Source organism: Oncorhynchus gorbuscha, linkage group LG02 (assembly GCF_021184085.1).
Source record: "Oncorhynchus gorbuscha isolate QuinsamMale2020 ecotype Even-year linkage group LG02, OgorEven_v1.0, whole genome shotgun sequence".
Classification (NCBI taxonomy): Eukaryota; Metazoa; Chordata; class Actinopteri; order Salmoniformes; family Salmonidae; genus Oncorhynchus; species Oncorhynchus gorbuscha.
The window spans coordinates 63,462,667-63,483,673 of NC_060174.1; the positions used below are offsets into that span (position 1 = coordinate 63,462,667).

The 21,007-nt window shown below is 41.6% G+C and overlaps 2 protein-coding genes and 1 pseudogene across 7 annotated transcripts; 2 read left to right on the forward strand and 1 right to left on the reverse strand.

The window, feature by feature from the left end:
* The first annotated feature begins 1,339 nt into the window (after positions 1-1,339).
* LOC123993611 (palmitoyltransferase ZDHHC23-A-like) lies at positions 1,340-6,570 on the forward strand. 5 transcript variants are annotated; one of them, XM_046295973.1, is made up of 5 exons: positions 1,340-1,742; positions 3,538-3,701; positions 3,828-4,499; positions 5,010-5,181; positions 5,515-6,570. In XM_046295973.1, the coding sequence occupies exons 2-5, from the start codon at positions 3,583-3,585 to the stop codon at positions 5,725-5,727; spliced, it is 1,176 nt and encodes a 391-aa protein (XP_046151929.1). In that variant the 5' UTR covers positions 1,340-1,742; positions 3,538-3,582; the 3' UTR covers positions 5,728-6,570. The 5 variants fall into 5 exon arrangements, with proteins under 5 accessions (XP_046151929.1, XP_046151944.1, XP_046151912.1 ...); XM_046295988.1 differs by having other exon boundaries at positions 5,551-6,570; XM_046295956.1 differs by having other exon boundaries at positions 5,014-5,181.
* A 262-nt stretch (positions 6,571-6,832) lies between these two features.
* LOC124006629 (thiosulfate:glutathione sulfurtransferase-like) lies at positions 6,833-15,605 on the reverse strand. Of its 2 annotated transcripts, XM_046316685.1 has the most exons (5): positions 15,302-15,568; positions 9,681-9,803; positions 9,309-9,471; positions 9,129-9,184; positions 6,833-8,791 (listed from the first exon to the last, which is right to left on the reverse strand). In XM_046316685.1, the coding sequence occupies exons 1-4, from the start codon at positions 15,426-15,428 to the stop codon at positions 9,130-9,132; spliced, it is 468 nt and encodes a 155-aa protein (XP_046172641.1). In that variant the 5' UTR covers positions 15,429-15,568; the 3' UTR covers positions 6,833-8,791; position 9,129. The 2 variants fall into 2 exon arrangements, with proteins under 2 accessions (XP_046172641.1, XP_046172638.1); XM_046316682.1 differs by lacking the exon at positions 6,833-8,791 and having other exon boundaries at positions 8,915-9,184; positions 15,302-15,605.
* A 1,700-nt stretch (positions 15,606-17,305) lies between these two features.
* On the forward strand, positions 17,306-18,779 carry LOC124006667 (annotated as a pseudogene).
* Positions 18,780-21,007: the final 2,228 nt, after the last annotated feature.

The window sequence follows — 21,007 nt, forward strand, 5'->3', positions numbered from 1 at the left end:
CCCCCACTAACCCCCACTCAACAGTGTAGATTATCAGGGCTGTTGTTGGTCTTTTTAACACCACGGTATTATCATCTGTGGAAATGGTCAACAATACCCACACTCTTCATGTAGCTACAGCAGCATCAGGCAAAGGTGGCAGAAAAAGAAAACAGCACACCAGTTTACCAAGCCAACAATTTGGCAGCAGTAAAACCAAAATGGTATCAGAGTAACTAAAGGCCATTAAAGCAAGGGCTAGAGGAGGGTGGTTGACCTATAACTCATGGCAGCACAGGGTGACGGTAGCGTAATGTCAGGGGTGAGGTCTATGCTCAATTAAGTGAGTTCTATGCTCAATGAAGGCAATTTATGTGTAGTCTAATATCAGGTCTTTCTACAGACTTTGATAAACAGCCTGGTCTCATAGACTAGACATAACATAGTAAACGTAAATCTGGGACACTCAAATTAGTATATGTTACATTTGGTATGTTTACATAAGACAGACGTTGGTTGATCGGGGTGGATGGGTGGGCATATGACACATACGTTTAGCAACCAAAAGTTATGAGTTTGAATCTCACCACAGACAACTTTAGCATTTTAGCTAATTACAACTACCTAGCATGTTAGCTAACCCTTCCCCTATCACTTTAAGATAACCCTTCCCTTAACCCTTTGATTTAACTCCTCATCTTAACCCTAACCCCTAGCCTAGCTAACTTTAGCCAGCTAGCTGACGCTAGCCAACTAACCACCTAGAATTCATTTTTGCAAATTTGTAACATATTATACATTTAGAACATTCTTAATATATTGTACTTTTTGTAAATTCGTACCATATAATACAATTGTAATTTGTAGCATATCATACGAAATGGGTGATGGACATCCACAAATTAATACATACCATACGAAACGTAACATATCATACTCAATGGAACTCGGCTTTCGAACAGAATAATAACAAATGCTCTGAGACCAGGTTGTGATAAATGATAGATAAGCAAGTTATTCAATGTCTCAGGTGCAGAACATTGACTTTGGCAGGACGAACAGCCTCAGCCATATGCAGCACTAAGCGGAGGTAAGGGATATGTGGTGAGAAACAAGTACATTTTGTTAATGACCAACAAAGCGTTTAGCCTCCTGTTTACATCAGCACATTTAAAAGAATACCATCCCCCATGCTGTATTGCAATTCCAATAGACCATTTGATCTATTCAAATTATCCCGGCGCAGTGGTGACACTGTCCTCCTAAGAATCTGCGAAATGCATACCACCTCCTAACGCTGCCACACGCTGTCGCTGGCTGCCACTGCAAGGCATGCCAATTTCCCTTTTCAATACTGTCACCCAACCCAATCAGGCTACTCCTCTCATAATAAACCGTGTGCTCCTCTTCAATGACCGATGTTGCTTTCCCAACGAAATGATGAGGAATAGAAGATAATCAAGCTCTCCCCTAAAACTGCTGGATTACAGGATATTAAACGATAAAAAAGGTTTTAACTGAAAGGGATATCACACCTGCCAACCTGCTTACCGGATACCCTGGTACCTGGAATTCGCCGCCACGTAATTAGTTCGGACCGAAGTTTATTTTAGTGTGATGAAACGGATCTCCTCAGGGAAAGTCTGAAATATATTACAGGAAAAACATAAATGAAATAAGAAATAATTGATGTTCGTATAACAAGGGTCTGTAGCCTAGTCTTCGAGGGAAAGGTGCTTTCTCCCAAAGAACCAACCGTCCAGGTAAATGTAGGCTATGCCATTTTTATTTTCTCAAAAGGCAAGTTAGATTCACACAATTTTCAACCTGGTCGCAAAGCAAAACATATTATATATTATATTATATGATATATATTGTAGCGACCCAGGTTTATAAGTGCAGATATCTACTCTGCCAATTGAGCATGCTTTTATGGCACAGTTGATGGCGCACTGGGCTTCGGCCTGTTTCATTACAATATGTTACTTTACATTAGGTTACATTACATTGGTCATAGTGGTCATACAATATAATATGAATTGTAGGATGTATAGTATCCTACATCTTGAATATTTATTATGATATTTTATGTTCTACTGCTTTAGTATGATATGCTACATTCAACTGCTTTGGTAGGATATATAAAGCTTGACTGCTCTAGTACGATATATTACATTTGACTGCTTTAGTATGATATGCTACATTAGGCTAGGGGTTATCTTAAAGAGTTAGGGTTAGCTACCATGCTAAGTAGTTGAAAAGTAGCTAAAAGTAGTAATTAGTTACAAAATGTATGATATGTTACAAATTCTAGCTAGGTGGTTAGGTGGCTAACGCTAAAGTTAGGCTAGGGATTAAGTTTAGGAGTCAGGTTAAAGGGTTAAAGTAATGTGTTTATTGGTATGCGGTATCCCATTCCTTTAGAATATTGAATTGAAACATTGATTTGTCATATTTAGTTAATAAAAAATATATACATTTTTTGTTCAGTCTTCCCTTTAAAATGTGGCTTTAGTCTACAGTTATTTTAAGTTCACTTATTAAGAAATAAAATATTGTAGGTGGTCAATATTTAGACTGTTGAAGAGCTGGGCTATATTTGAAGTAGTATGTCAGATGACAAAGCCAACACTGGCAGTCATTCCAACAATGCACGTTCCATCTCCCCATATGATAGGCGTGCTTGGAGAACCGGGTTTAGTTGGCCCAGATAAGTCTTCCCTAGGGACATGGTGGCCTTATTTCTAAAAGCCAATTTTATATTAGAGGAAAGTAATTGTATTGTAAAACTTGTTAAAATCAAAAGCTATTTTAATTGATTCCATTAACGACCTAAAAAAAATGGGTTTATTAAACCTCTTGTCACTTTCATGAGGCAGATGTTGGCCTAGTAGGCATATCCCTAGTTGGTGTGTGTGTGTGTGTGTGTGTGTGTGTGTGTGTGTGTGTGTGTGTGTGTGTGTGTGTGTGTGTGTGTGTGTGTGTGTGTGTGTGTGTGCGTGTGTGTGTGTGTGTGTGTGTGTGTGTGTGTGTGTGTGTGTGCGCATGCGCACGTGCTGTCAATGTGAGGGTGTTAATGCAAGTAATGAGTACCTTTCATATAGCTTAACCTTGATGTCTTCATTATTGATGAACAACTGTCTGTGGGACGTCAATACAACGGTTTCCTTTAACTCCATCGATTAGACCGTCTAAGAGAGTACTCAAGTCAAATGTGATTGATTATTGGCACCCAGATATACCCCTCATCTGGTGTGCCAGTCAGTCCCTGAATCAGTCCTGTGCACCTTGAGGTCCCCCCCCCCAACCATACAAACCACTAAAGCAACAAGCTAGCTTTACATATAGGAGGCAACTGTTTATATCCAGCCTTGACAAAGGGGATGTCACCATGCAAATGTAAGATGTTGTGTAACCTTAACCCCAGTGGTGGAATAAGATTTCCAACACCTTCCATATTACTGAAGCACTTCACTGAATGAAGACCACTCTCCACACACCATTACCACACCCAGAGAACAGCTATTAATAGTTTGACTGTCTTTTTTACTGTTGCAGGTTTTTTTTGCACAGGACCTTCAAGTGGATCCGTGAACAGCCAGAATGAAATGGGAGAAGTTTAAGCCTCCAGAGCCAGATGATCCCATGTGCTGTTGTGAGTGTGATGTAGACCCACATGGATGCTGCTGTGACTGTGACGATCTGGATGAAGCTTGCAGCAGGTGAGGGGGGTGGAATGAGGAGGAGGATCATGGCAGGACTCAGCAGTCCACGTTCAGGTCTAACCCCCTGTCCTCTCTGTGTTCCCCTCTCTGTGTTCCCCTCTCCTAACCTCATGTCTTTTCCAGGTGGCTAAAGGGGGAGCCTCAGAAACCTGACTGTGTGTTGCCTGTGTTTGGCGCAGTGATGAACCGGCTGAGAGTGAGACTGTTACCAGGGGACAGGCGGGTGGAGCTCTCCATGGTCCCAGCTCTAGTGTTGCTTCCTCTGCTATTGCGTCTGGCAGCCCTGCACTTCCTGTTGGGCTTGGTCATTCTAACAGCCCTGCCTGGCCTGGTGCTGTTGTACTACTACGCCACACACCGGAAGAAGGGCCGCACCCTCTTCTTCCTCAGCCTGGCGCTCTTCTCCCTAGCCTACATGTACTTCCTCTTTGTCACAGAGATCTTACCTCGTGGGGATGTAAGTCACCTGCAGCTTGTGACCGTGACAACGGGTGTGGTTCTCACTCTCATCTCCCTTGTGCGCACTAAGAGGGGGCCGGGCTTTGTGCAGCCTTCCCTAGCTGCCATACCCAGCACCAATCAAAGCCAACTGCCTGACAAACACTCTGCCTCTCAGAATGAAGTGGACCAGTCGATGATGCCAGGATCCCCAGCCAAACCAGTGGAACAGCAGACACAGTCCCTGACAGCGAAGGGGGGCACTTGTCCTCTGTGCAAAGTGGTGCGTCCCCCGCGGGCGGGGCATTGCCGGATCTGTGGAGGCTGTGTCCAGCGCCTGGACCACCACTGTATCTGGTGAGTTTCATTAAACGTCTTGGTCTGTTGTGGAGGACGTGAGTATTATTATGCTATTATTTGTGCAACAACAGGATGACTTGTAAAAAATAGCTTTCTGCAACACGAAGGTGATAAAACCTTATCATATCTGCCTACATTTCCCTACTACAAAAACACACAATATTTTAATCTCTCAGACCCTCACACTTATATCCGCTCAACAATACTCTTCTACACATAATCATGATCTCATTAAGTGTCACACTGTCAGGCCAAGAAGACGTCACTAAAGCAGACCAGGCTGTAGAGACATGTGCAGGGCCCACAGGGGTTCACCCTTCAGCAGGGTGAGGCGACCTCAAACCAGGACAATCTGTTACTTATGGCATTTAGATAGATACACAACCAGACACAGAGTATGTGCTCATTACCTCACATTCATACTAATTGTGCTTTCACATGCTACCACAGCAGAAGTTGGTCATTTCAACTGAGGGTGTATTGTCTGTGTTGTGTCTCACTGCGGAGGCAGGATAAACAGCTGTGTCGGCAAGGCCAATCATCGCAACTTCCTGCTGACCCTGCTCCTCTTTCTGTTGACCTCTCTGTATGGGATCAGTCTGGTACTGCGGAGCGTGTGTCCCCGACAGAACCTACTCACCGCCCTGCTCTACTGCCCTGGTGTCTACAATCAGTACAGGTACACTACGGTACCTGGTATTTGCTTAAAAATTGTACATGCAAACAAAATGATAATTCATAATTTATTTTGGTTTATATTGGATTCATTGAAACAAGCACCACGTCATTGCCTACTATTAGGCACCAGGTACCCATTGGGCAAAAACTGGTTGAATCAACGTTGTTTCAACCAAAATGTTCTGTGTCCAGTGGCTAGTTACCAACTGTTTTGAGTTACTTGAAATAAGTACTAAAATATTTTGTTTAAAAAATATTTTAACACTTTCAGTTCTATTTCAGTTGGTTTAAGTTATGTTGTTTTCGAAGTGTAACTATGCGGATGTCTTTACAGCTCAGCCCTGTGCTTCACCTGTGCTTGGTACAGCAGTATTGTCACAGGAGGTCTGCTGCACCTGCTGATGCTGCAAATGATCAATATCAGCTACAATTTGACGGAGCGGGAGGCTCAACTTGCTCTGCGGAAGAAAAATGGCCAGAGTCGTCTACGTGGCCTCGTTGTCGATACAGGGGTCTACTCACGTGGCTTCTGGCAGAACTGGGCTGAATTCCTGACCATGGGAGAACCTGCAGATAGACACCCCTCTGCCCTCACTGACTTGGTTTAGCCTTGGCTTAACACCATGCCACTCTGCCCAACTAGTTCAACACTGCTGGGTTTCAACTGGAAACGCCTTTCCTCTACCATGCTGGTGGGCTTTGTGGCACTGTGAGCATCTCTGAACTTTCAACTGCCCTTGGGTCACGCAAACTTATTGCAACTCAGAGATGTTCGTTTTTAATCGTTAAATAGACCTCTATATTCCGAACACTTGGGTAAGAGACAATAACCATGTTCCTCCAGGTTGTCATGGATACGACTATTAGTATTAGTTATAACATGGTGTAAATATAAAGGGCTGCTCTGCATATTTAATAAAGTTTTAACCTTTGAAAAAACAGGCAAAGATTACTTTAAAGGGAATAAAGCCGTGACAGACATGAGCCTCCTCTCACCCACATACTCTTTGTAGTTCAATTTGATATTAAGTTTGCATGTACAGTAAATGTCTTATTTCAACTATCCTGTTCACTGTAGAAGACTAAGTCTCATTTTCCTTTTCTTGTTTATCATGGCAATAAAGCATATGAAATCCAACTGATGAGAGTGAGAGACAATGCTGGTTATGGGGCCAACCTTTACGCAAGTAGGCCAGGGCTTCTGGGTTTACTAAGAAAGTGGCTAGAGAGCTCAGGAGGCCTCATCTGTGGCATCACCGCAACAATCTTACAGAATGAGAGAACTTGGTTACTGTTGAAGATATGCACATGCTCTGTCCCTCTCATAAACTCATTCTTATTTGCTGGTGTGCCTTCTGTTTCTTGGTTTTAAATCCTCCCCTTAAATCTTCGGCGTTGAATCTGTCATTTCCTGTCAGTGCATATTGTTCAGAGACGTTCTCAATCACTCTCAACATTGATGTAGTTCAGATCACGAGTGTCATTATGAACAACTCTCTGCTTGTCCACTTCTGGTCCACCGCACCAGTGGTCGTCCTGATCCTCTGCTCTGGTAAGAGACCGAAATTCCAACTTGAGAGACTGTGTTGATAAATGTGTATGGGAATTCTCCCCCATGTGCATATAAGAGACCACAGTAAAACTTATTTTATCAGAGGTTAGTTTGTTTAATAAGGATTGCAACCCGGAGTACACACTTAGTCATTTGCAAGCGAGACACTCCGTTCTCAAGATGGTGTTTTCCCTTTTTATCCCCTACTATGGTTCGTGATGTCCCTTCACTTTAATACCATATAAACTCTGATAATTATCAGTTGCTAATACAAAGTTGTCTCTGCTAGGCAGAGTTCAGCTTATTGTTTTATTGGCAGTTAGTTTACCAATCCTTCTTCCTCTTATTGCTAACACAGGGACTCTTAGTTCCTTTTATCCAGCCGATACCGAAAAGTATAGTTTCAACACACAGGCATATGACTTTATACAGTTGACCTCTTCATGCACTTGCAATGTGTCTACCACTGATTCTTAATCTCAAGCAAACCATCATTGTACTTTTGTAGTCACACTTGTTCCTATAATGTACAGATATTATGAAATCCCTTTAGTTGTGAGAAGTTATGTATATATATATATTTGTTTCTATAGTGTATGAATATGCTTAAGTTTGTGAGCTAATTAGTATATCGGCTATAATTCCATAAATGGGAGAGGACATTGAAATGAATAACAAATACCACAATGTAAACAAACTAAAGACTGGAAATCCAGTAGATTATCAACAGGGTCACTGTCCAACACCAATATGTACAGCAATTAGGAACAAACTCAAACAGCTGAAATAACAGGAACATTTTCAATATTCCACTTGAACAAAAAAAAAATGAATTTTTTTCTTTCTCATGAGGATAGAGAACAAAAAGTTAGACGTGTATGTGGATGTCAGATTCTTCAACACGATAAGATAATATCCAAAAAGATTGTCATAACCTACAGCAGTCATTTAGACTCCACACATCCATCCCCCTCAAGGTTCTTTTGCAGACCGGGTTGAGAACATCACGGCAAAGACTGGTTATGCTGTGACACGGTTCTGCGAGCTGTCTGGAGAAGGCGAGGGCGGGGGTGGATTTACAGGTGAGATGGCCGTAGGATTCTGGTTTCTAACACAAACTACCCTGTTTTCGTGGAGAAGGATTATAATCGACAGTGTCTCTGCTGTGACGATGCATGGACACACGTTAAGAGAGACACAGAAGGATGACGCTGGGCTGTACTGCTGTTCTCTCACAACCTTCCCGCTTGGGACTCTGAAGGAGCACCTTTATTTGGACACACAAACAGATACTGCCCACTTCCGCCAAGCTCCAAACCAGGCTAGCGTGCACTACACACCCTTTTCTGCTACGCCAAGTTGTTCTGACATAGAAGCATAGGAAGTCTCACGCTAACCTATACTCTCAGGTTCTAGATGGCACCTTTTGTTCTAAAAGGGTTCTTCGTCAGTCCCCATAGCAGAACCCGGTTTGGTTCCAGGTAGAACCCTTTCCACATAGGGTTCTACATGGAACCCAAGAGTTATACCTGGAACCAAAACGGGTTCTCCTATGAGGACAGCCGAAGAACCCCTTTTTTCTAAGAGTGTACACGTCAGCTATTATAATACCGATTTCTAGCGAGCGCTCTCGGTTTTGTCAGCCAGTGAGCCTCTCATAATGACTGTCCATTGCGAGTGGGATTCTGGGAGTGCTGGGAGGGACCATACGGACACCGGTGCTCTGTAAGATGAGACCCACAAATCTTACCCTAACAGCTCACTCACTTCATAGCTATATTTGAGCCTGGTCCAGAGGTCTCAAATTGAAAGTCTCCGTTGCCCTCAGGTGGCTATAAATTGGGACTGCAGTGTAGCTTGGTGGCTTCGATTGACGCATCTTGTGATGCCAAGCTGCTTATGCAACCCCCTTTCCCCTCCAAGTGTTTAAATGGGACGTTCCTATATTCACAGCGGTGTAGAAGACCAGCGCAGGACCCTGTGGACGTGGCATGGACATGGATTACTTCACGGTCACAGTGCTTCCCCTCTCCCAAATTACACCTAGTGCCTCCTCTGCCTAAGGGAAGAGCGAGAGAGAGAGAGCGAGAGAGAGAAAAAACTGCACTCATACACACTGAATTAAATACAAACAGAAAGGCATTCATGAAGATACAATATATACACACTGACACAAAAGCAGTAACATTCACACACCTGACCTTTATTTGGTTTGGGACAACCATTTCAAAAATCAATCAATTACTATGAAATAAGACTAGCATTGTGTTGTCATTTCCAGTGTAGCATTTCCCCTACTCTGATGCAATGATTTAATGGCTATGCTTTCTAAATCCCTTTTGTTCCAATAAGCAGAATTCAAAACACACAGAATGGCCTTGCAGCAATTTAAACACCTCACTGCTCTTCATGCTGGACCCAGTCACTGTATCCTCCAGCATAGTGACGAGCTCTAGGGGAGAAAGAAGAGAAGGAGATGAGCACATCGGTGTAGTTACAATGCATATGTATGGGCACGTCACTCAGGTTATGATGCTAGCAGACAAAAAAAAGAGGTGATTGTAAACGGTCGTCACCTGCTGAATCCCAGAGCCCACATTATGTCAAGTGCAGTTGCACTCCGTCTACCTCTCTGGCAGTAGACCACAATGCTGCTATCCTCCTTATGAGGGGCACGTACTCCAAACCTCTGTTTGAACTGGTCTGAGCTCAGTCTCAGAGCCTCCTGGAGTTCCCCGACTGTTAGTAGTAGTAGAAAGTATTTCACTTTATTGCCCCACAATGGGAATTTGGTTTAGAGCAGTTAAAAATAAAAGTACATGACAACAATGAATCATAACAGAAAATAAATATGACAAAACAAGAACATGACAGAGAAAGTGTGCACAGTGCTGCTCTAGGAATGTTACAAACATGTCAAAATAAGTAGGTCGTTGTGTGTTACTCACGTGGGACATTGGTGGAGCCAGGAATATGTCCAGCCTCAAACTCATCTGGATTGCGGACGTCAAACAGTTGAATACTGCTGCTGGGAAACATAGTCTTCAACTGCATGTACGACACCTCTGAATCTACACAAAACACATTCAAAATCAGACAGTCAGCCATATATACCATAATGAACACCCGCTTTTTCCTCATCAGTGCAGCCTCAATTCATCGGGACATGGACTCTACAAGGAGTCGAAAGCATTCCACAGGGATGCTAGCCCAGCACGTAAAATATTATATCTTGCCCATTCACCCTCTGAATGGCACACAATCCATGCCTGAATTTAAGGCTTTTAAAATCATTTAATTTTTTACATTTATTTTTTATTTTTATCAGGTCTAAGCGGTGTCTAATTCTCTCACACACACAACCGTTCAAACTTTTGAGTCACTTAGAAATGTCCTTGTTTGAAAGAAAAGCACATTTTATGTCATAACATAAAACAAAAATTGATCAGAAATACAGTGTAGACATTTATAAATTACCATTTTTAATGGAATATCTACATAGGCGTACAGAGGCCCATTATCAGCAACCATCACTCCTGTGTTCCAATGGCACATTGTGTTAGCTAATCCAAGTTAATAATTTGAAAAGCCTAATTGATCATTAGAAAACCATTTTGCAATTATGTTAACACAGCTGAAAACTGTTGTTCTGATTAAAGAAGCAATAAAACTGGCCTTTAGACCAGTTGAGTATCTGGAGCATCAGCATTTGTGGGTTTGTTAACAGGCTCAAATGGCCAGAAACAAAGACCTTTCTTCTGAAACTCAAGTCATCTTGTTCTGAGAAATGAAGGCTATTCCATGTGAGAAATTGCCAAGAAACTGAAGATCTCTTACAATGCCGTTTTCTACTCCCTTCACAGAACAGCGTAAACTGGCTCTAACCAGAATAGAAAGAGTGGGGGGCCCCGGTGCACAACTGAGCAAGAGGACAAGTACATTAGTGTTTAGTTTGATAAACAGACACCTCACAAGTCCTCAACTGGCAGCTTCCTGAAATAGTACACACAAAACACCAGTCTCAACAGTGAAGAAGCGAACCCGGGATGCTGGCCTTCTAGGCAGAGTTGCAAAGAAAAAGCCATATCTCAGACTGGCCAATAAAAATAAAACAGATTAAGATCTGCAAAAGAACACAGACACTGGACAGAGTAACTCGGCCTAGAAGGACAGCATCCCGGAGTCGCCTCTTCACTGTTGATGTTGAGACTGGTGTTTTGCGGGTGCTATTTAATGAAGCTGCCAGTTGAGGACTTGAATCAGCAATACAAAATTGGGTTGAATTATTTATTTACTAAATACCTAACTAATCACACAGAATTACACACACACATATTTAAATCATAACTTGATTACAAATCACGTCATAAAGGAAAACGTCCCTAGCGGGCGGAACAGATATGAAGGCTGGTTACACAAAAGAAGAAGGGGCTGGGTTTGAGTGAAAGAGCAGGAAGACTGAGGGACAAAGGGCGAAGCTGTGCTATCGTAAATACAGTATCTTATGCATTCTAACGACCCTGACAAAGTGAGTAACTTTCATTATTGAAGAATAAGTAAGGTCCTTTTAGTTAGTTAAAGTTTGTGCTGCTGCCATGTTCCTTAGTACAATTTCCTGTCAGATCTATTCTCAGTTTGATGCATTTCAGTTATTTATTATTTCCTTCCTGTTTGGCCCTGTCCGGGGGTGTCCTCGGATGGCCACAGTGTCTCCTGACCCTCCTGTCTCAGCCTCCAGTATTTATGCTGCAATAGTTTGTGTCCGGGGGCTAGAGTCAGTTTGTTATATCTGGAGTACTTCTCCTGTCCTATTCGGTGTCCTGTGTGAATCTAAGTGTGTGTTCTCTAATTTCTCCTCTCTCTTTCTCTCCTTCTCTCTCGGAGGACCTGAGCCCTAGAACCATGCCCCAGGACTACCTGACATGACTCCTTGCTGTCCCCAGTCCACCTGGCCGTGCTGCTGCTCCAGTTACAACTGTTCTGCCTTATTATTATTCGACCATGCTGGTCATTTATGAACATTTGAACATCTTGGCCATGTTCTGTTATAATCTCCACCCGGCACAGCCAGAAGAGGACTGGCCACCCACATAGCCTGGTTCCTCTCTAGGTTTCTTCCTAGGTTTTGGCCTTTCTAGTTTTTCCTAGCCACCGTGCTTCTACACCTGCATTGCTTGCCGTTTGGGGTTTTAGGCTGAGTTTCTGTACAGCACTTTGAGATATCAGCTGATGTACGAAGGGCTATATAAATACATTTGATTTATCCCTTTTGTAATTGTCAGTCATGCTTGTATGTTAACAAGTGTTTGTGTCTCACTCGTATTTCCCTAGTAAAACCACAACATTACCCTGCAAGCTTTCTCCATGTGCTCCTGTGTCTGCAAGAAACACACCAGTACTTGGATTCCCACATCCTGACCGATGCACCATGGCGGTAGAAACAGTCCTGAACTTAGCCTAACCTGTCCACCTAATACTTTATCAGAGGGAGCCATAAGTAGAAACCCATGTGTCCTTTCCAAGGGGGTGTATTTGTGTACACATACACACAGAGAGAAGGAAGCAGTCATTGACCTCCATTTACACAAGCTACTGGACTCTTTGGGACCAATCCAAATACTTATTTTCCTTGTGTACGTATTTTTTAAAGATTTTTTTTTAGTTTGAGTGGCAGCCTAAGGAACATGTTTCATAAATGTATAACGTACCTGAACCCCCCAAAAAATACAACTTCCAGTCATTGTGCTCGTGCTAAACTCAGCAAAAAAAAGGAAACGTCCTCACTGTCAACAGTGTTTATTTTCAGCAAACTTAACATGTGCAAATATTTGTTTCAACAACAGACAAACTGAACAAGTTCCACAGACATGTGACTAACATAAATGGAATGGTGCATGTTCATTAATTGTTTATGGTTCATTGAACAAGCATGGGAAACAGTCTTTAAACCCTTTACAATGACGATCTGTGAAGTTATTTGGATTTTTACGAATTATCATTGAAAGACAGGATCCTAAAAAAAGAGACGTTTCTTTGCTACGTTCTCCAAAATGCCTGCAGAGGCATAAAAATGGTATCCACACGTTCATCTGACTGAATAAATAAAAGTAAAACAGTCATTCAGGGTGAGAACAAACATTTCACAAAATATGATATTTAAAAAAATATATAAAACTACAAGATACACATTACAGATACACATTTCAACAAAACAAATACATTACAATAAACCAAAACACTCACAAATATAAATGAAATCATTCCTCAGTGTTCTAAACTGCCCTATTGGCACCAGAGATTTAAGATGTATTGAGGTTTGTAAATTATTCCAAACATGGGGGGGGGCATTAAAACTAAAGGATGATGCATTAAAACTAAAGGATGATGCATTAAAACTAAAGGATGATGCATTAAAACTAAAGGATGATTTACCTAGGTGGGCAGAGACACAAGGGACCTCAAGATTTAACCAACTCTGTGAGTAGGTTTGTTGCTCTTATCTCTTTATACTTGAACAGAGAAATGAGAGATCTTGGAAGCTTGTGCAGCTGAGCTTAGACAAAAAGGGGAGAAAAGGGAGAAACGAAGTGATATGGGAATTTGGAGAGGTCCAGCCGACTTCCTGACAACTGATGTAGTGAGGAGTATTACACCTGTCACCTGTGATAAAGTGAAGGGCGCAATGGTACACAGCATCCAAGGGTTTTGAGAGTCAAGGCTTCTGCAATCTGATAAATGGTGTCACCATAATCAAAAGCTGGCAGGAATGTTGCCTGTACAAGCTGCTGTTAGGGAGAGGCATGATCTATAAAATAAATCAACTGCCTTGCGCACCCCAGTCAGTATTTGGCCATGATTACTACAAGTTTAGATAGACGGCTAGACAAACTAACTAGCTACCATGGCTAATTGAGTGACTGTCAGAAGGCAGGTTTCAGTTGACCCTGGTTTATTAAACAAAAGTAGTTTCGCCAAAAATACATTTTGCAACGTGTGTAATGGAAACGACAGATGGACAATATTCTGATCTGTTCAATAGGGGTGGATTTTTTTTCATTTGTCTAACTTTATTACGACAAATCATGATGGAAACAGTGTTTTTCGATTATCTTGACATTCAAGAATGCTTTTTTTGGTTGGCTGGATGCAAGTTTCACCATCCATTTATTTCAGGTGGTTAATCATTGGTGTGATAGGTTAGCACATGAGAATTATTAGAATATGTCAAATATTATTAAATTATTGCAGTCTATCTATGCTGGCTTTCACGGGCTACCTGAGACATGAAACAGATTGGTGTGAGAGCATACAGGCTGTCGCCAAATGTATTAATGCACAGTTTGCCTAAATGTGTAATGGAAACCCTTCAACTACCTTTTCTTTTTTAATTAAATAGTTTTTATTTTTGGGGTGGGACGTCATTACGTCCAGCTGTTTATCATCGACAAAATAGTTGCATGGAAACGCACCATTGCAGGCAATTGTATCCATTTTCCATGCAAACATTCTAAATGTATTTTTTTTTAAAATTCAAACACTATTCAATGGACAAGTAAATGGAAACATATCTACTGACTGACATAAAAGAAACTGCAGATGCACAATAAAAAAAAATCTAAATTGCACCTGGTGTATTCTACCATTCTCCCTCAAAAATAAGTGGAGACCCCAATTGGGGGCCCCCCCTAGCGGCCGGGATTGTGTGTGGTGGACTATATGACCAAAAGTATGTGGACACCTGCTTGTCAAACATCTCATTCCAAAATCATAGGGATTAATATGGAGTTGGTCCCCCTTTGCTGCTACAGCCTCAACTCTTCTGGGAAGGCTTTCCACTACATGTTGAAACATTGCTCCGGGAACATGCTTCCATTCAACCACAAGAGCATTAGTGAGGTCAGGCACTGATGTTGGGCGATTAGGCCTGGAAACCCATGGCAGCTGAGACATTATTGGTCCTAGACGTTTCCACTTCACAATAACAGCACTTCGAGTTGACCCGGCAGAAATTTGACAAACTGACTTCTTGGAAAGGTGGCATCCTATGACGGTGCCACGGTGAAAGTCACTGAGGTCTTCAGTAAGACCATTCTACTGTCAATGTTTGACTATGGAGATTGCATGGCTGTGTGCTCATTTTTAATACACCTGTCAGCAACGGTTGTGATTGAAATAGCCACATCCACTCATTTGAAGTAGTGCCACACTTTTGTATATGTAGTGTACATGCGAAATTGTGCCCACCCCAAAACAAATCCAATAGCATTTAGGCACTGGTGAAATCTTGAGTTTATGTCACTCTGTTGGCCTTCACTTTATCATAAATGACTAAGCACTTATTTACCTCCATTACCGACTCTTTGGAACTCATACAAATAGACTTGTCTACAACTATGCACACTTTTCAATTTAATCAATTTAGTGAATTGTTGGCTAATTTGTATCGGTATAGTGTCCCAGATACCCTGGCTAGAAATGTGCATTGTATATTTGAAAAATCGACAATATGCACAGTACTAGTTAGAATGCCTTGGACGTTGCACCTGTCACGAGTCAAGAAATAGCCTACCTGTGATCGGTGGTTCCTTGTAGTAGACTGCCTCAGGTTTCACATCACACAATCGGTCGGGCGTGCCACCACAGTGCGTCTCCTCTGCCACGACCACCACCGACAGCGCGCATAGCACGAGAAGCATCTTTGAACGTCGCTTGAAACAATGTCCAGAGTAATTAGTCTACGTGTCTAAGTGCATGCTTTCCCTCTATGTAGGCTATCTCCCCGCCCTGCAAGTGTCATTGGTGACTCAAACTGTTTAACATTTAAAGCTGTTAAAGAGCGACATAATTTCAAATCATTTTATCACTGGCTGTGTCTTGCCCTTGTCCAGCCTAATGACTTTATATACAAAAAAAGTCAAATCTACGCAAGTAAGAAAGCCTATTAAATAAAAACGGAAGTGAAGTCACATTCAAACAAAAGTTAGACATGCTCTGGTACTTTGGCGACTAAGAAAGTCTTTTTTAAACCTCCCGCTTTGCGCTGGATGTGTCTATGTGTTGTTCATAAAAGCATAATATATGAGCAGAATTATTGTTTTACCACAATTATCCACTAAATCCCTAGTTTGAAAGCAAAAGTTTTCTTGAAGCTGTGCCATGACTTTTTCGGCACATGGGCCAAATCCCTTGCAATTAGATTGACAGCGAGCAAGAAGCCTGCCGAGCGTTATCCAATGAGGTTGCAGGGCAGGGCCAACCGCTCAGCAGACACAGCAGAGAGAGCGAGAGGACGAGAGAGCAATGCCGTGAGGCACATACACTACATGACCAAAAGAATGTGGACACCTGCTCTTCGAACATCTCATCCCAAAATCATGGGCATTAATATGGAGTTGGTCCTTAGGCTTGTCTCGCAGTCGTCATTCTAATTCATCCCAAAGGTGTTCGATGGGGTTGAGGTCAGGGCTCTATGCAGGCCAGTCAAGTTCTTCCACACCGATCTTGACAAACCATTTCTGTATGGACCTCAATTTGTGTGGGGGGCAATGACTAGCACAGGACTAGTACAGGACTCGTAAAGGCCCAGTGCACTACTTTTGTGATTTGTTTAAACTAAATGTATTTGAGTGTTTACCAGTATTTGTAACTTGAGTCTGATAATTATCTCTTCAAAACAGTTAATTTGATAATACTTGTGGATTATAAAAGTACTTGTTTGATATATGTTTTCCAGTTTCTTGAAATACTTTGCAAATGCAATGTATTTCTATATGAAAACTGAAATGGTCTTTTCATTCCTTTTTAGTTGACACTCTTATCCAGAGCAATTTACAGCAGTGAGTGCATACTTTTTCATACTGGTCCCCCTTGGGAATCAAACCTACAACCCTAGCATTGCAAGCACCATGCTCTACCAACTGAGCCACATCATCACATCACATCATCACAAACCACTTGATGTCTCAATGTACTCAGTTACTGTATTGGTCATTGTTTTTCTTCCTGGTGATAGAAAGTCTGCAGGTACAAACCTCGATGACCAGCCTATGTACAATACAGTAATGTACATTAAGTAGTTTGTATGGATAGTAAATTAATACTGCACAAAAAGTGGTTATTTTCCATGTTATTTTATCAAGAAAAATATTTAATTTGATGTGGATGTTTTGTGTCTTTGCCCATAACGTTGCACCTTTTGATGTAAATGTTTGAGGACAGGATTTAGTTATTTCTGGATTCCATTCTAATGACAAGAACGGGACAGGGCAACAACTCTTACAATTCCAACTATTGAATCCTGCAAGATACTGTTCTTAATTATACAAGTACCTTTTTGCCAAAGCAGAGATGCTGATTGTGTAAATGGTTTTGCCTGTGCTACAGAGGTCTATATTGGTCAGCTAATACTAGTAAAGGCCCAGTGCACTACATTTGTGAAAAAATATTATTTTAGCACCCCTACTTCCTGCAGCCTCGGCTCCCATCACTATGAGTCATTATGCTCAGTGCCCCGGGGTACTGGGGGTGGAGCGGTGCACTCGTGACGGAACCACTTCCTGTCTGAACTATTCCAAGGTTGAAGGGGGTTTTCAATTTTTTAGACATCAACAAAAGAGCACCTTTCTGGTTATATACCCTCAATGACAAAATATATGATTTAAACATGTATTGGCTACAAATGTTAAAGATTGGTTAAGTACCCTGTTTTTTTGTGTTGATTATAGGCTTTATAGAGCAGACGTTTCTCCACTTATAATGGTACCTTTTTTTAAAAATCAACACAATATAAACATGAATTTGCGTAATCTTTAGTAGGTATTTTAAGCTGTAACTAACGTTCCAACTTCAACTATTCATGATGATGTGTGGCGCTGTGTCCCAGGTGAGCGATGCCACTCCCCAAGGGCAGCAAATATGTGATACGGTGAGCATAATTACTTCATTTAGCCTGCATAGTCTAGCTGTCCAACTGAATATACTCTTCTTTCAACATAGAACACTCATGCAAGCTTAATGAAGTGGTAATCATCAACCTTGACGGTTATTGAATAATTACCTTGACAGTGTTATTCCATTCCAAACCTATAGGACTCAAGGTGTGCATGTGCACAGGCTACATAGCATACATTTGGAACGCTGCCCGGTTTGTCTTTTACATGTTTCTAGGTGAAGCCACATGCAGAGAAGAAAGCTGGGAAAGAAGTTTGATGTTTTCACCACCAAAACATTCACAACCCAAGTTGTTGCTGGGACCAACTTCTTCATTAAAGTGAGATTGTGTATTTTCAAATCGTTTTCTTCCTACTTTCTAGCCTATGTTTAGAAAAAATAAATGTCTCGGTTCCATTACAGCTTTGTTTCCCAAACTCGGTGCACGTTTGGATTTTTGCCCAAACACTATACAGCTGATTAAAATAATGAACTAATCATAAAGTTTAAATCATAAACCAAAACGTGTACCGAGCTTGGGGAAACCCTGAACTCCAGGGGGGAGCCATTTTGTTTTCCAGCACTGTGAGAGCTGTGACTCCCTGCCACACCCCCTGTATGGGTTTCAAAGCATTGACTCTGTGTCACAAATGTATAGGGCGTGAACATTTACTATACGAGCTTTGTAAACACTAAATTGGTCATTACTCAGTACATATGAGCCTTGAGAGGCCCGTCTCTCTGTCACCTATGCGTCACTCATCGGGCCCTAATCCTTCCCTTTCTCATAGGTCCATGTTGGTGGAGATGAATTTATGCACCTGCGCATCCACAAAACACTACCCCACGCTGGCGGGAAACTGGAGCTGCATAGAGTACAGACTCCAAAAACTCACAATGACCCTATTGGTTTCTTCTGAATACCTGTAACTCCCTGCAGATGATGCCACCCCAATAATCCAGCCAACAGCCTCCATGCCTGCTCTGGATCATGTGTACCCATTTTATGCTCACCTGTACTGTATTGTACTCTACTGTATTGTACTATACTGTATTGTATACTGACATGAGTAAATATCTGTCTTTACTAAAGGCCATTGACGCCTTTTGACTAAATGTATTTGGACTACAATGTAAATAAACATTTGGCAGCTGACTTTTCTTTTTCTAAAACCAAAAAACACTCAGCGAAGTGCTTATTCTATCATTTATGTGTTTTGGAGGTTTTGACATTTCTCTGTCACAGCTATTACTATACACCTATTCCATAATCCCTAGTAGTGACTGACATGTTTCTCATGATTGCGTGGTACCACATCAGGTAGGGATTATGTCAGTTAAATAGATCAAAACAGACACACATGCAATGACTTTGAGTTGGTTCTGGACATCAAAATATAATTCTGGCAACAGGAAAGGGGAGAGTCAATTGTGGTGTGCAGTCTTCCTTTTATTTTTGCAGAAAGCATTTTCCCTCAATTGGGTGTCTGCTGTATGCAACCCAAAGGAGGGCCCCACCCATTGTAAGAGGTGATTACAACCTGTAATGACAGCATATGATTGGCTGATGGCTGCTTTAACCTGTGATTACCATATTTCACCAAAACACACAAAGCTGAAAACTGATAGTTATCCATCTGTCTTTGGAGGTTTGATGAGGGGAATAAAACGTGGAGGTGGAGGGGAGGAAAAAAGGAACAGAACTGCAATATAAGTCACCAGAATAAGACGGGAGGTATGCAAAGTATCACAGCACTAGGATGAAGTCATTGCTGATCGTGGTGCTTGTGGTGGTGTGTCTATTGCTGACTGAATCCGGTGAGTATGACATAACTCGACACACAGGACATAGTCATGTGATTATGTGATTATGATAACAGTGTTACAGGGTAGGCTACAGGAGAACCTTGAGTGACTGACTCAGTTGACCGGATCGTCCCTGTTTTACATTTTTAGATGGAAAACGTAAAACCAAGAAAAATAGGATCTCATTATCCAGAGGAGTGAAGAAGATTCAAGAGGCCCTGGGTGAGTCATATGTTATAATTTTACTTGTCCTCTTCCTCTCTGTTTCTCTCCTCTCCACCAATGTCTTTTCTGGGTGATTCATTGCATGTGACACTGTGTGGTGATTGTAACTTTATTGAGAATTGAGAGCATTGATTTTAAAACGTTTCATGTCCACGTGTTTAATGCTGTAAGTGTTGTGGCCATTCGTTCACGAGGTGGTTGGCTGTGTCTGTTGCAGACCCTAATCGAATTGTAAATACTTTGAAATGGAAAACTGGATCCAAAGATCTGGGTAAGTAAAACACATAATATTTGTTTCTGTACCCAAAACAGTGATCAACAGGATGAGTTCATATTGCCCTAACCAATCATTAAAGACTCATTAAAGACTCCACACATCTATTACACACTCATTCATATTTAGTCTGTACTATTCCAGCTTCTAGGCCACTTCAATTCTAGGATTAAACAAACATTTTTCACTATTTCTTATTTAGCTAAAGTAACAGAGGACGCCATTGTAAATGAACATTTGAGATGTAAGTAAAAAATAATATTGTTGCGTGCATATAATGATTACTCTGCATTATTAATACAATATTTATTCAGATATTTTGGACAAAACTGATGGTATTTATTTTGTGTTTGTTCTAGTGACGACCCAAGGTGAGTTGTGATCATGGAAGTGATGCTGCCATTGATCAGGTGTTCACATGGTTGACTGTGTAGTAACTGTGTTGTCATTTCCTTCCCCTCAGTGATGAACTGGCTTCACAAAGTGGTTGACGTTGGTGAGCAATAGCTAGCTAGCTAGCTGTCTGTCTGTCTGTCTGTCTGTCTGTCTGTCTGTCTGTCTGTCTGTCTGTCTGTCTGTCTGTCTGTCTGTCTGTCTGTCTGTCTGTCTGTCTGTCTGTCTGTCTGTCTGTCTGTCTGTCTGTCTGTCTGTCTGTCTGTCTGTCTGTCTGTCTGTCTGTCTGTCTGTCTGTCTGTCATCTATCCGTGATTAACACAATGATTTCTGATGTGATTTCTCAATTTAGGAAAAGGCATTGCTAACGGTGTCTGCAAGACAGGTGAGCGTGGTACAATTAAGAAGAACTGTATGAAAACAAAATAAACCTACTGTCAACTACACATCTTGTTCATTCTATATGAACACCTTAGAGTGGAGGATTGTCTGCATTGTTTCCCTCATTGTGCTTCCCTCCTGTCCTTTACCCTCACAGTCAGCTATGTATGAGGGACTTGAAGCTAGACTTGACAGTAATGGTGAGTACCAAAGACTATATGAGTGAGTAGCCTCCTATTTAGTGCAATTTGTGTAATCGATGTTGTA

Excerpts from the sequence above, each read along its gene's own strand:
- LOC123993611 (XM_046295956.1), top strand. The coding sequence starts at position 3,583 with ATGAAATGGGAGAAGTTTAAGCCTCCAGAGCCAGATGATCCCATGTGC. Across the intron at positions 3,702-3,827 it reads CTGGATGAAGCTTGCAGCAG|GTGGCTAAAGGGGGAGCCTC; the intron begins GTGAGGGGGGTG and ends TGTCTTTTCCAG. Across the intron at positions 5,182-5,514 it reads GGTGTCTACAATCAGTACAG|CTCAGCCCTGTGCTTCACCT; the intron begins GTACACTACGGT and ends ATGTCTTTACAG.
- LOC124006629 (XM_046316685.1), bottom strand. The coding sequence starts at position 15,428 with ATGCTTCTCGTGCTATGCGCGCTGTCGGTGGTGGTCGTGGCAGAGGAG. Across the intron at positions 9,472-9,680 it reads TGGCTCCACCAATGTCCCAC|TCGGGGAACTCCAGGAGGCT; the intron begins GTGAGTAACACA and ends TACTACTAACAG. Across the intron at positions 9,185-9,308 it reads TGGGCTCTGGGATTCAGCAG|AGCTCGTCACTATGCTGGAG; the intron begins GTGACGACCGTT and ends TTTCTCCCCTAG.